The sequence below is a fragment of the Centropristis striata genome, chromosome 8 (assembly GCF_030273125.1).
Source record: "Centropristis striata isolate RG_2023a ecotype Rhode Island chromosome 8, C.striata_1.0, whole genome shotgun sequence".
NCBI lineage: Eukaryota > Metazoa > Chordata > Actinopteri > Perciformes > Serranidae > Centropristis > Centropristis striata.
This window is the reverse complement of record NC_081524.1, coordinates 34,360,622-34,373,841: the sequence shown is the minus strand read 5'-3', so window position 1 is coordinate 34,373,841 and position 13,220 is coordinate 34,360,622. Positions and strand designations below refer to the sequence as shown.

Sequence of the window (13,220 nt, the reverse complement as noted above, 5' to 3'; positions counted from 1 at the left end):
CATTGAAATGATCAATACTGCTTTCCATTGTTTTGCTTACGGATGCAGTAACAATGCATTAGTCAGTTGTTGACACCTTTTGTTTGCTGAGTGGCCTGTTTTCTGTCTGTCTTTAATGCTCAAGACTTCTTTGTAAGCTATTGATACTTTGTTGTAAATTTTAGCGGACATATATACTTACAGACACGATATTGTCTGTTTTTATATAATATTTGCAAAATAGAAACTAGTCTTGGTTCCCATACTGATAGAAAGCACTCTTTTCTTTTCAGAGTTTTTCATGCTAGAGTTCTCCAGAGACATCACTTTTCCATTTTCCTTTTCCTAAAACAGAATAATAACTTTTCAATCATTATTTAATCAAAGCGTTCCACAGAGTTCTCTGCTCTGCTTTGTTGATCTTTCTTTCTCTAACTTCAGTCTCTCTTGTTCTCTATCCTTGTCAGCCTTCCTGTTTCCGACCATAACAGTTTTGATGCCAAAACTTTATGTAGAGTTAGTTTAGCTGACAGTCGATCAAGACCTACTCTCATCCAAAGTCACTTTTTTGTTTTGTTTTATTTCTTATGATGAGAGTTTTCGGTGTGGGAGTAAAACTGTATCTGAACTCTACATACATACTTAATACTTACAAATATAATAGCATATGGTGGTAATAGCACGCAGTGTAGCAAATGAAAATTTTGTGTTTGAAATATACATAAATTAAGATATTAAATATGGAGTCAGTTTTCACTAGACAATCAACACTGTTTCATAACTATTTTCATTGTCTTGGATTCATATAAACAGGCTGCACTGGACATAGCAGAAGAAAAAAATAGAGGATTGATAAGAATTAAAAATTTGACCTGTAATTTCAATAATGTCACTGTAATGGCAATTTTATAATGTCAACTCAATAGCAAAGGTGCTCTAGGTTTTCCAAGGGACTCTACTGTTTCAATAATAAAAGCCCCATCACGCATACACATGTTTACTACATTTTACCAAGCAGCAACCTCCAGGACTGAAAAGTGAAGCGAATACAAAGAACCAAAAACGTTATGGACTGGCCACTTGAGGCTGACTCAAAATGTCCACCCTCTTTGAGCTTATTTGCTTCTCTTCGGACACTTACGTCACAGAGACTACGTCCATACAATCCATCCATTTCACATACAACATAGTATACAGTAGTATGTACTGTGGTATGTTGTACAATTTTAATTTCACCGTTGCAACAGAGAGTACTATCACCCTTCTCAAACTTTGTCGTTTTTATATAACTGTAAGCCTATTTGGTGTGTTCTTTCCCTAGTACATGAGTAAAGTGGAGCCGTGGTGTAAGGCATGTGGTGAAGGAGAGTTGCCCTCTGAACTCCAGGATCTGGAAGACACAATCCACCATCACCAGGGACTATATGAGCACATCACAACCGCATACTCTGAGGTCAGTACACACATACACACGCGTGAGAAAGCAAAACATCTCCGTATTTGCAAATGTGATTGTCATTTCTACTGAACAGAAGATAGCACTGATAATCATGCAAATCATGTATTTATAATATACACACATGCCTTCAATACAATACAATATAAACTCTACATGATCCATATATTTGTGTTTTAGAGTTTTATTTATTTGCCCAGGTTAAACTTTAACAAATGACATGAAACCAACAATGGAAATCAATGTATGAGGAGAGGGAAATATTCCAAAAGGGGCTTATTCATCGTTTCGTAGTTAATAATATAAAACAATGATTCACACAGTCAAAGTATATATGAGATGAAAAAATATATAGAAAACACAGGTTATAGTCCTTTATATATAGTCCAAATGTGAATTGTTTCTCTGTAGATACTTAAATAACAGCTGGAGACTGGAGACATTTAATTATTCTCAAATGAGACACTTAATAATGATATCCCACATGTCAAACTTCATGTCACCTTTTACAGGTAAGCCAGGATGGGAAGTCCCTCTTGGACAAACTACAGCGACCTTTGACCCCAGGAAGTGCAGATTCATTGATGGCATCGGCTAACTACTCCAAGGCAGTGCACCACGTCCTAGACATCATCCACGAGGTGCTGCATCACCAGAGGCAGCTGGAAAACATCTGGCAGCATCGCAAAGTCCGCCTGCACCAGCGGCTGCAGCTGTGTGTCTTTCAGCAGGATGTACAGCAAGTAAGAGACACATACAGACATACAGGGCAATGTCCAACTCCAGCAAGACCTGCAGCTCTGTGGGCTTCAGCAGGTTTTGTTTTGCACACATGGTCAGATATGCAAATCTACATTTACATGTACATAATAAAGACTACCGTAGAAATTGGGAAAAGTGATTAACTAGCCTGTCTGTTAAGGCTGTCTATACCTAGTCCATTAAGTAATGTTAAGCACTGCCAAATGTACACATTTTTACTGGGCAGTATAAGAATAATAGTGTTTTTTGAGTACTCGTACAAACCTGAAAATTAGCATTCCAAGTCCCCTTTCATTTTTGATGCCTTACTATTACTGAATGGTTATACAGATCCAAAAAATGTTTTATTGATTTGCAGAGAGATAATCTGCAAACATTACATACAGCTTAGCCAAGGGTGTGATATTAAGATATAATATAATCAGCTCCAGCTTCTTCAAAGCCTTTTGCCTACTTTCTCCTGGGTTTTCAGAGTGAGAATTTTCTATCTCTCTCTGTGACTGTCTGGATGGCAGAGCTCTTAGATCAAAACTACTAGGTTGGTGCATAGTGTCATCTCTGCATTTCTACCCTTTGGGCATGAACTCCTCTCTGCCTCTCTTACCCCTCCCCTCTCTCTCTCTCTCTCTCTCTCTCTCTCTCTCTCTCTCTCTCTATCTATCTATCTATCTATCTATCTATCTATCTATCTATCTATCTATCTATCTATCTATCTATCTATCTATCTATCTATCTATCTATCTATCTATCTATCTATCTATCTATCTATCTATCTATCTATCTATCTATCTATATACTTCCTTTCCCCTTTTCCATCCATTCTTTCATCACCCCTTTCTCTTGGTAGTTTCCATGGTGATGCAATTTACTGTCACATAAAGTGTCGAGGGCATTTTGCACGTGTTCATATGTGTTTGTCCCATCAAAATATCCCCTCAGAGACCTTGAAAGCATCATGAAAATCCCTTTCATTACCCCACATTGAAACAGATGAAGTATGGCTATATGTTTAATAGATAATAAGGTAATTAAGTACAAAGCTTTATAGCTAATCTCATCCACATTGGAAATGTTGACACTTTGCACTGCTCTGGATTTCCTAATAGGCAAAACCTAATCGTCCACACTTGTGTAATTTAAACATGACAGACTGGAGATGGGGGAAAAGAGTAAAGAAAAGGGGGATGAGCAGAGAACATGATAGAGGGGCAAGGGAGAGAGAGATGACATCTATAAACTACTGTAATGTTAATGTGATCTGAATACAGCCATGCCAGTCAATTGCGCCCCCTACTGCTAAAAAATGTATACTGCATCCTCAATGTTCTGTAGTTGTGCATATTTACAGTTTTTTACAACCGCTATGACCCGTTTGCCCATCACATCTGAAACGCACAATTCCCAAAACAGTTAATTTCATGCTCAAAATCATGCAGTGTAACTAAACACAGACACACACTTCCAAAATACAATAATACACTAACACACCAAATCTACCAAAGCACTGACACACATTGTCTTCTAATATAAACATTTAGTCAGTCACATCGCAGTGTCATAAAAACACTGACAACTGATGGAATAACACAAACTCAATCACTTTGCATATGTCATATCTACTTTTTTTCCATTTTTCTTTTACAATCAACAGATTATTATATTGATCATACATGTAAATTAATGTTTGTGATGATGTTCTTCATTTTTCATTTGTTGGGCATGAATTTTGTTCCTTTTTTTTTTACAACACTCAGTACAAGAAGTGAATGAGCCATGTCAGAGCAGCTTTGCAGAATGTTTATGAAAGAAGAAGCCAGTCAATGACAGGATTTGCAGTAAAGACTTCTGTATTGCAAATGAAAATGACTTACAGTAGAGTAAAGATGAAAAAAATCTGCATTTGGCTGTCATTCATTACTGTATTGTCAAATACACAAAAAGAAAAAGGAGCAGAAGCTGTGATCAATGTAATCTTTAATCCATTAGTTTTGAATATGAGGTTTTCTGTTTTGACAAAAAGTGTGAAAGCAATTTAAAATTCACCAGTTAACATCTACTGTTTTGGTTTTGATTGAGCTTGTGTGTGAAGAGTTGTGAAAAAACTGTACTGTATTTTTGTGTGTGTTTGTCTCAAGGTGCTGGACTGGATAGAAAACCACGGTGAGGCTTTTCTCAGTAAACACACTGGTGTTGGGAAGTCTTTACACAGAGCCAGAGCCCTGCAGAAGAGACATGAGGACTTTGAGGAGGTTGCGCAGGTGAGCTTTAAATTATTTTAAGTCTTTTAAATGTGAACACAAAAGCAAGTCTTCATCTTGAGACATATTTTTTCCTCTAGGCATCAAATGTGCATTTTTATGAGAAAACAACAAAACATGCATTTCTAAAGCATTCCATTGATATTTTACAGGATAGAGATGCTTAACCAATGCAAAACCAACAGGATTTCAGTATAGCTCTTAAATATACTGTACTCTCATTTTAAAAATACTTAATGTTGACATTTCAGAACACCTACACCAATGCTGACAAGTTGCTAGAGGCAGCAGAGCAGCTGGCCCAGACTGGAGAGTGTGACCCAGAGGAAATTTACCAGGCTGCCCACCAACTAGAAGATCGCATCCAGGACTTTGTGCGACGTGTCGAACAGCGAAAAGTCCTGCTGGACATGTCTGTCGCCTTCCACACACACGTTAAAGAGGTGTGCATTTTCGTCTCGTCTCTCCTCTCTTCTCGCCTCACCTCCCTCCCCTCCCCAACCGTAATGAGCCCTGTTTACCTCATTGATTTCACTCCTCTGTTTTGCCCAGAGCTAAATCTTATGCTACTAATACTTTATAAACACAGGACCTGAGCTGGTAGAAGGTAATCCATTTATTGATCACACTCCAGCTTTTCATCATATGTAGGAATGGCAGTAAAGCTTGTTCTCTCTTTGTCCACTATTAACAACTGACTCATTAGTGTTTTTATGCTGTTGCCTATCACATTGCACAGTAATGGGGAAAAAGGGTGGGAAATTTTTCTATAATGTTGACCATTTTAAACTAGATCTGTTAATTAAAGACACACGCTCAGATGTTATTTTGACTTTATAAGATATTAAGTTGTTTAATCTGCGTCAAGATCTGTATCAAAATCCTCACATAGTAATATTATTATTGTGTGTGCGCGTGTGTGTGTGTGTGTTTGTGTGCAAGTCATTACGTTCTCCCTGTGCAAACATCTGTGCTTTCCTTTCCTTCTGTAGTGCACTTGTGTTTACACAAATTGAAGGCAATCTGCCTTCTCCTTCACTGTGATATGACAACCATGCCTCTAATTTTCCTTATTGTTATTTACCTTATTTCCTAAAATGGTCAGGGCAGGAATCTGCATGTGATGTGTGTCTGTTGTGCTAGTCACTGCACCACTCCCTTAATTCTTCTCGCAGTGTTGGTATATGAAAGTCATACACTGCACATTTATGACTGTCAAATTAACCTCTCGACACTGACATAGCACTGTGCTCGGCACGTGTTAACACTACATCCTGTTTACACAGACTCGAAGAGACCGTCAGAGGCATCGTGTTGTTAATGAAGCTAGTCTTTAGTGTCCATATGGACTAATCTCCTTCATCCCATCTGTCAGCTCACTCTGGTGCAGGTCACTGTATGTGTGTGTGTGTGTGTGTGTGTGAGCCTGCACATGCATGTCCTCCAGTGTGTGTAGGTGTGCATGCATGAATACTCCAAAAGTCCTGCCCATCACCTCTTCTAGTTCTCTAGAAGCCTTTGGATGAAGTCCAGTATGAAAGGCATCAAACAGTTAACTGTGGAGACAGATCATGAACTACATTGCAAGAGAGGGGATTCATCTACACTGATAATTATGAAATACACCAATAAAATATGTCCAAAAGGCTCTTAGTAATTTCAAATAATATTAATAATTCTACATCAGTGACAAACAGGAAGGGGCAACCATACTGGGATGCTTGAAAAAAAACTGCCTTCTGTGACACATTATTAGAAAACGTCACTAATATTTTGTATTGAGTGTGTAGCATAATGCAGATGAAGCCCATGTTGCTCCTTCCATCAAACAGTATGTTTATCTTAAAAATCTAAATCTAAAATAAACTGCTAGCAGGCTTTAATAACAACATTGGTTGTCAGCAAAAACAAGCTCTTTGCTCCATTTGCATTTTTGGTTGCCAAACAACAGTGGCTCTGTCCATACAGATGTCAGGTATATTGTACCATACTGTATGTTACTAAGTGGATGATGGTAACAATACCAAAAGTAGACGTGTTTTTGAGTAGGCAGTGTGGGTGTTAGACAAACCGTGGGTGCCAGGGTCTCTCTCCTGCAGCCTAGATACTGTGCCAGGGCTTTAGTATGCTGAGCCAATTCACCCAGATGGCTAATCTGGTACAAAGATGACCATTCACAAAACACCAGCTTTGAGCAGAACTGGTTGGATTTAATTTATGTCTCTCTTCTTTTCTCTGTCCGTTTGGCAGCTTGTCCATCGATTCCTGCATCTGTGTTTAACTCACAGCGCTCTGTGTATCTGCCCCGCCCACTCAAGCATGTGTATCGACTGTGTAGTTTGATCCTGTTATTTTCCTTTTCTCCTGGAGTTGTACGCTACATAATGCTCCGTTTTAACTGGCTTGCCTTTCCTGTCAATCATTGTTAGCTGTGGACGTGGTTGGAGGAGCTTCAGAAGGAACTGCTGGACGATGTGTATGCAGAGTCGGTGGAAGCAGTGCAGGACCTGATCAAGCGTTTTGGCCAGCAGCAGCAGACCACCCTGCAGGCTACTGTCAATGTCATCAAGGAGGGAGAGGACCTCATACAACAGCTCAGGTAACTATTATGAATACACTGTTGTCTACATTTTGTTAGTATATAATATACACTAGGGTAAATCACACTTGTGCAGTAGTTTTACACATACTAAACTATTTTCACACAAGTTTTATTCAAAATAGATTACAGTGTCAGCATTACAACAACATTTCTGTTTCACTAAAAATAACAACACATAAATACCAAATGGAATGCAAAGCCCAAGGCCTGATATGACATTTTTTTTCTGTGATCATTAGACAATCATGTGGTAGTGAGGTGAAAGGAAAAGAAATCCTTAAGCTAAGGAGAAGGGACTTTCTTCAACAGATTTAGTAAACGGAAAAGGACATTAAGAACAACATTTAGTTTTCTTTGACTTTCTCAGGGTTGGGCCACATTTCTTACATTTCTAAATCTGCTGCATTTGACCTCTCTTCACAGAGACTCGGCCATCTCGAGCAACAAAACTCCCCACAACAGCTCCATGGCCCACATTGAGAGTGTGCTGCAGCAGCTGGATGAGGCCCAGGGCCAGATGGAGGAGCTGTTCCAAGAAAGGAAGATCAAACTGGAGCTCTTCCTCCAGCTTCGCATTTTTGAGAGGGACGCCATTGACGTGAGTAGGCAGGAGATGGAGGCTTGGTGCTTGATGAATATTTATTTTTGCTTTATCCTGCAATGTTCAGGCAAAAGTGAGCGTGAGCAGATGAAGTAGAGCAGTAAAAGATGGTGTTTTTTTTGATGGGTCAAGCGTGTGGATAAGTGTACAGTATAATATCTGAGGGTAAAAAGAGCTTCACAAATGAGCAGCATGTGTGTTTGTTTTTTGTCTCATTGTCGTATTAGTTTTTTCCTTAAATGCTAAAAGATCAGTTGCATTTGAGAAAGAACACACTGGAAAATCAAAATGACTGTGAGTCTGAGCTGATGGACCATTACACAGTAAAAGGGAGATTCAGTCCTGTAGTGAGGATTCCTGCTGGTTCAAAGCTTGGTTGAATTCACAGCAATACTCTCAGATGTGCCACATTAAAAAAGTATTTAGTTCCACTTGACGCATCTCATCTACTGACTCATACCAATTTTGTTTCTCCCTCCCCAACCAGCAATTGGCTGTATTGTATCCGCTAATTCCTTAATGTCCCACTGCGAGAGTGAATGCTTTTCTCAGCTGGTGCTCAGCTACGATAACTGCTCTTTTAAAATATGTTTTATTATGTTACTCATGATGTTTATCGTGGCTGTCAAATCAGATCCGTTGAACCATACTATATTGACAGATGAATTACACTCTGGAAGAAAAAGGCTTAGAGCAGAGACACAGGTTTTTTATTCATGAGGATATTCATAAGGTAGTGTAACTAAAAAGAAGGTTTGTGGAAAATGTGCGTGTATAAAGCTGTTTTTTTTTTTATACAAGCAGCATGGCTCCAGGGATGGCAGTATTGGTGTGTCAACGAATCTTGTTAAATATCTCAATATCTGCTGAATGGCACAGTATTTCGTAAAATTATTATTAATGAGTTAAGTGATCCCCTGACTTTTCTACTGACAATACCATGGCACATTTGTCTCAGAAACTATTGGATGGATTTCCAAGAAATTTGTCACACACATTCATGTTCCCTTACGTAAGTAAAAGTACTTATTCCACAGTCCAGAGTTACTCCACTACAAGTAAAAGTCCTGCATTCAAAACTTACGTCAGTCACAGTATCAGCATAAAAATTAACTTCAAGTATTAAAAGTAAGAGTACTAGTTATGCAGAATGGCCTCACTCAGACTGTTATTTATATATTAAAAAAATATAATGGTATTAGTATTGTTATTGTTTTTCAACTACTACTACTACTAGCTAATTTCAACTACTTAATATGGTTTGATTTATAAACATGAGTAATAATTTTTAATTGATTGTATTTTTTCATGTTAAATCTTGATCAGAAAAGTAACTAGTATCTAAAATGGCAGCTAAACGGAGTGGAGCAAAAAGTAAAATATGTGCCTCAAAAAGTATAAAGTTACATATGTGAAAATTCTCAAGTATTGTACAAGTACATAAAAACTGTACTTAAGTAGGCCTACAGCACCACTGCTAGAAAGGAAATGTTAGCATGAGTGTGAATATTTTGCAAAAACATTTCTGTAGTTTTACTTTCCAGGTACAGCCTCACAGAGCTGTTTGCATGACTGTACATTTAAATGCAAAAAAAATCCATCTCAGAATTTTCGTTAAATGTTGCTTTGTCTGCCAAACCAGATTTTTAGGCCAACACCCTTCTGCCTGTGTTAATAATCGGATAATTATTTAGCTATTACTGTGTTACTATTAATACATTAGTACATTTGCTTTGCCTTTCCTGTTATTGTCGGCTGGACTTTTTCTAGACACAAAAACATCCACTGGCTGCACATTATGCATGGTGTGGAAGTATGTGGTGTTCTATCACATGTCTGCTCATGAATTAATTCTCCTCCACTGTGTGCTGATAGAAGTCTTGCGCTCGGTTTCAAGTCTTTTGTGTCTGTATTGTAAAGTCCAAAAGAAGAGATAAGTCTCACATTAGCTCTGCATGTCAAGTCAGGGAATGGTGGTGAATCTGTTAATCTCTCATGTTGAACACTGAAGTACGCCCACACATAGACAAAGGATTAATATGACACAGTGCTCGAGCATGAAGATGGGTGGAGGAGACATTTGTCTCCCTCCACTCCCTGCTCTCCCTCACACACACACTCACACACACACGTGACACTCCCTTCTCACTTGATTGGGGGTGTGTGTTCGAGGTGAGGGCATGGGCTGAGGTGAGACCTGCAGTTGTCTGTCAATGCTTTCTTCTCTGACGATAAGCTCTGTATCAGTGCACACCACAGAGGAAAGAATAGACGTGGTCAAAGGGGAGACTTATCTCCTCTGTTAGTCAGTTTCCACAGTGTTGGTAGCTGAGGGAGATGATCTTTTTGCACACAGAGGACATTTTACTCAACTGTAAAAGGAGAGAAGACAGGAGTGCAAATGAGCGCCTGGTGAGTTTCTACATTGTTGCAAGATTTTTAAAATTACAATAGTGATCAGAGAGGGTTTTATATTATTCTGCTATAAAAATGGTTAATTTGATTACTCTGCACTACTATAGCCAAGAATGTTTCTACACTGAGGAGACCTTATAACAGGGGAATTGGTGTGAATGCAAATTCCTGGAGTGCCTTGTCATAAGTCTAGCACGCTTGTCTATGGGAACAGAGAATAGTGCTCTTTATTGCAAAAGAGGTTAACCTTCCTCTTTGTGTAAACATATTAAATTATAGAAAAACTTAAAAGCCAAATGACCTTTTGGGATTTGTGGTTTCATTCATTTTGTCTTTGAGGGCCATTATTGTAGCGCACACACAGAGTATTTTTCTGGGCCAACACCAACTACAGGATCCAATAGAATAATTGTTGATGGTGAAACTGCAGCTTAGTGTCAGCTGGCGTTTGGAGTTATACCTGAGAATAAACACTGATAGCTCTTTGGTTCCCTGTGGCTCAGACTTCATTGTCCGTATAATAAGAATTAGAGAGAAGCACAGTTTACCCTACTCAAAGAAACCAAGTGCTTAAATTGTAAGAGACAAAAAGTACTTCTGAGGCTTTGTTTTGTTTGGAACAATTTATATGAAGTCCCTGATCATTCTGTAGTGTTAAACCGTATTTACGAAGTTCAGTTTTCCACTGTACGATTAAAACAGAATTTTCTGTTTGCATTTAATTTGTCTAAACTTTTTGCAGCAATTGGCAGCTATTCCCAAGTTTTCCCTAAATGTTGTCAAAACAATATAAATTGGACAATTCTTTTTTAACAGTGTTTCAATCAGGATGTCGAAGAACCAGTCCCCAAACTGCATTTGGATGACAGTTTTGCACACAGGAGCAAAGCTGTAGTGAACCATAAAGCAATACTAAATTATTTAATTTAATCATGAGCATACAAAATAGATTTCACCATGTTCTTATTGTATTTACTGAATTACAAGAAAATATGCTGTACTGTAATATTTATCGCTCTTGAGATATGAAATTACCAATATCGAAGTCGGAGATATCAGTGTCTGAATTGAAAAGGACAGCTGCCAAAGCATCTCGTTTTCATTTATGCACACAGATCAAATTTTACCACTGTTGTGAGCTACTGCATGACAAATTCCACTTACTTCCATGAAACTCTCCTAGACGTCCAGTTGTCAGAGCTTGGTAACTCCACATATTTCATATTGACACATTTTTTTTACATTAGCTTATAAGGTTACAGAACAGCTGAATGTAGAGCAGAAACTAGGTTCCAAACTTTTACCCACGTTATTTTTACCCATGTTAAGTAGCTGAGAGCATGCATGTTGAAATCAACAGATTTTTCATTATTCATGCATGTTTGAGCTGAAGTGCTATAATTGTTAATCTTAAAGGCAATTATCTGACGTTAAGATATAATCACACCATGGAAAAAAAGGGATGATATTTAATTGACCAATACCTGTACAATAGGTTCACATGATATTATGATCATATTTATATATATATTGACAGTTTCACTTTTTAACAGAAATACTGCTCTCACTCGCAAATTACCTTAACACTTCAACCGATGTTATTAAATGCCTTCCAGGTTTTCAACAGCACACAGCGCTGCCAACATGTATTACGTGAAACAGCAAATCAGGAAATTAATCATTACATTTACAGGACAGCTATGATAAAATATACTTGCACTAAAGGCTAAATTGTAAATAAAAACTGCTTTTAGTTACAGGCTGTTTTATTTGTATTAGTATTGATTGAATTATTAAATCTCTGTTTCTATTCGTCCAATTAATTATTCCATTTGCCCCAGATGGGTAAATCCCGAAATCAAGTATAGACCAGACCTCCTGAGTTTGTTTTAAAGAATAATGAAAGAAGAAAAAAGAAAGATAGACAGACAGAGCTGGATGGGGCCAGGATCAAGGTGCCCCTGGTATCATGATTCAGTGTGTGTGGGCAGTCAGAGGCAAGCACTGACATCTCAGTACATCTGCTTTACAAGCCATGCATCACCAATGTAGTATGTTATCTGTTATTATGGCAGTCAGCTCAGGGTGTTGAGTTACAGTGATTAAACTGTCTGACTTGGTATTCTAACATTCTCTTAATCATAAAATGATGTGGATAATCAAATGGCTCTTGCTGTGCTTTGCAGTCCTTTTAATTGTTTGTTATGGTGAATCATTTTTCTCAGTCATCCTGTTGTCTTATTTTTTGCACCATGAAATCTTCTTCTAGGTTCTTAATTATATCTTTCTTTCCCTCCCTTTTTCTTTTTGACTATGAGATTGAGGCAAAAATGCAAGAAAAGCCATTTTTAACTACAAATTTGTTTTGGGAATTGTGTTAGTCATTTTAAAGAATTCGTGAAAAGTATTTATATATATATATATATATATGTCATATTATATAGGGTTAACCCTTTGCCCTGTCTCACACCCACTGTCCCTGTCCTCTTTCCCCCTCTCAGATAATCTCAGACCTGGAGTCATGGAACGAGGAACTGTCCCAGCAGATGAGTGACTTTGACACAGAGGACCTGACACTGGCTGAGCAGAGGCTCCAGCATCATGCAGACAAAGCGCTAACTATGAACAACCTCACCTTCGACGTCATCCACCAGGGACAAGAGTTGCTGCAGTATGTCACAGAGGTCCAGGCGTCTGGTGAGTGAGGGAACAGAGACACTAAACAACAGTAAAGTATTTCTAAATGCACCAGCGACATATGTAGAGTACAGTACTCTCATATGTTAAGATGAATCCGATAGAACCACACAAAAACAAGATTCTTGGTCTCTGTGAGAAAGTGTAAGAGAGCACAAATCTAGATGATGATATGCAAAAATCTGCCTGTGCACTCAGCGAGCTTCATTGCTTAATAGTAGTAGAGCTTCCTCTGTCTCATGCCTCAGGACAATAATTATTTACCACGTCCAGCCTTGCAGCTAGCACCACAACTGGCACACAATACTGTGAAGAAATGCAGGACTAAATTATGAGTATGGATTATGCCATTATGTTATGCCATGCCATGTTTTCATAAAAGATTTGCGCTAAAATGGCTTTCAGACATTGTTCAGTCTGCTTTCCCAAGATCAGGATTTCACAGTCTGC

The 13,220-nt window shown here is 38.2% G+C and overlaps 1 protein-coding gene across 2 annotated transcripts in view; it reads left to right on the top strand.

Annotated features, from left to right (window-relative positions):
- The window catches only part of triob (trio Rho guanine nucleotide exchange factor b), a 117,365-nt gene that overhangs the window by 62,078 nt on the left and 42,067 nt on the right, over nt 1-13,220 (top strand). For both annotated transcript variants that reach the window (XM_059338642.1, XM_059338643.1), the window contains exons 10-16: nt 1,301-1,432; nt 1,948-2,178; nt 4,333-4,455; nt 4,707-4,898; nt 6,885-7,054; nt 7,481-7,655; nt 12,575-12,770. In XM_059338642.1, the coding sequence (XP_059194625.1) occupies nt 1,301-1,432; nt 1,948-2,178; nt 4,333-4,455; nt 4,707-4,898; nt 6,885-7,054; nt 7,481-7,655; nt 12,575-12,770 (1,219 nt within the window). The remainder of the gene's footprint in view (nt 1-1,300; nt 1,433-1,947; nt 2,179-4,332; nt 4,456-4,706; nt 4,899-6,884; nt 7,055-7,480; nt 7,656-12,574; nt 12,771-13,220) is intronic.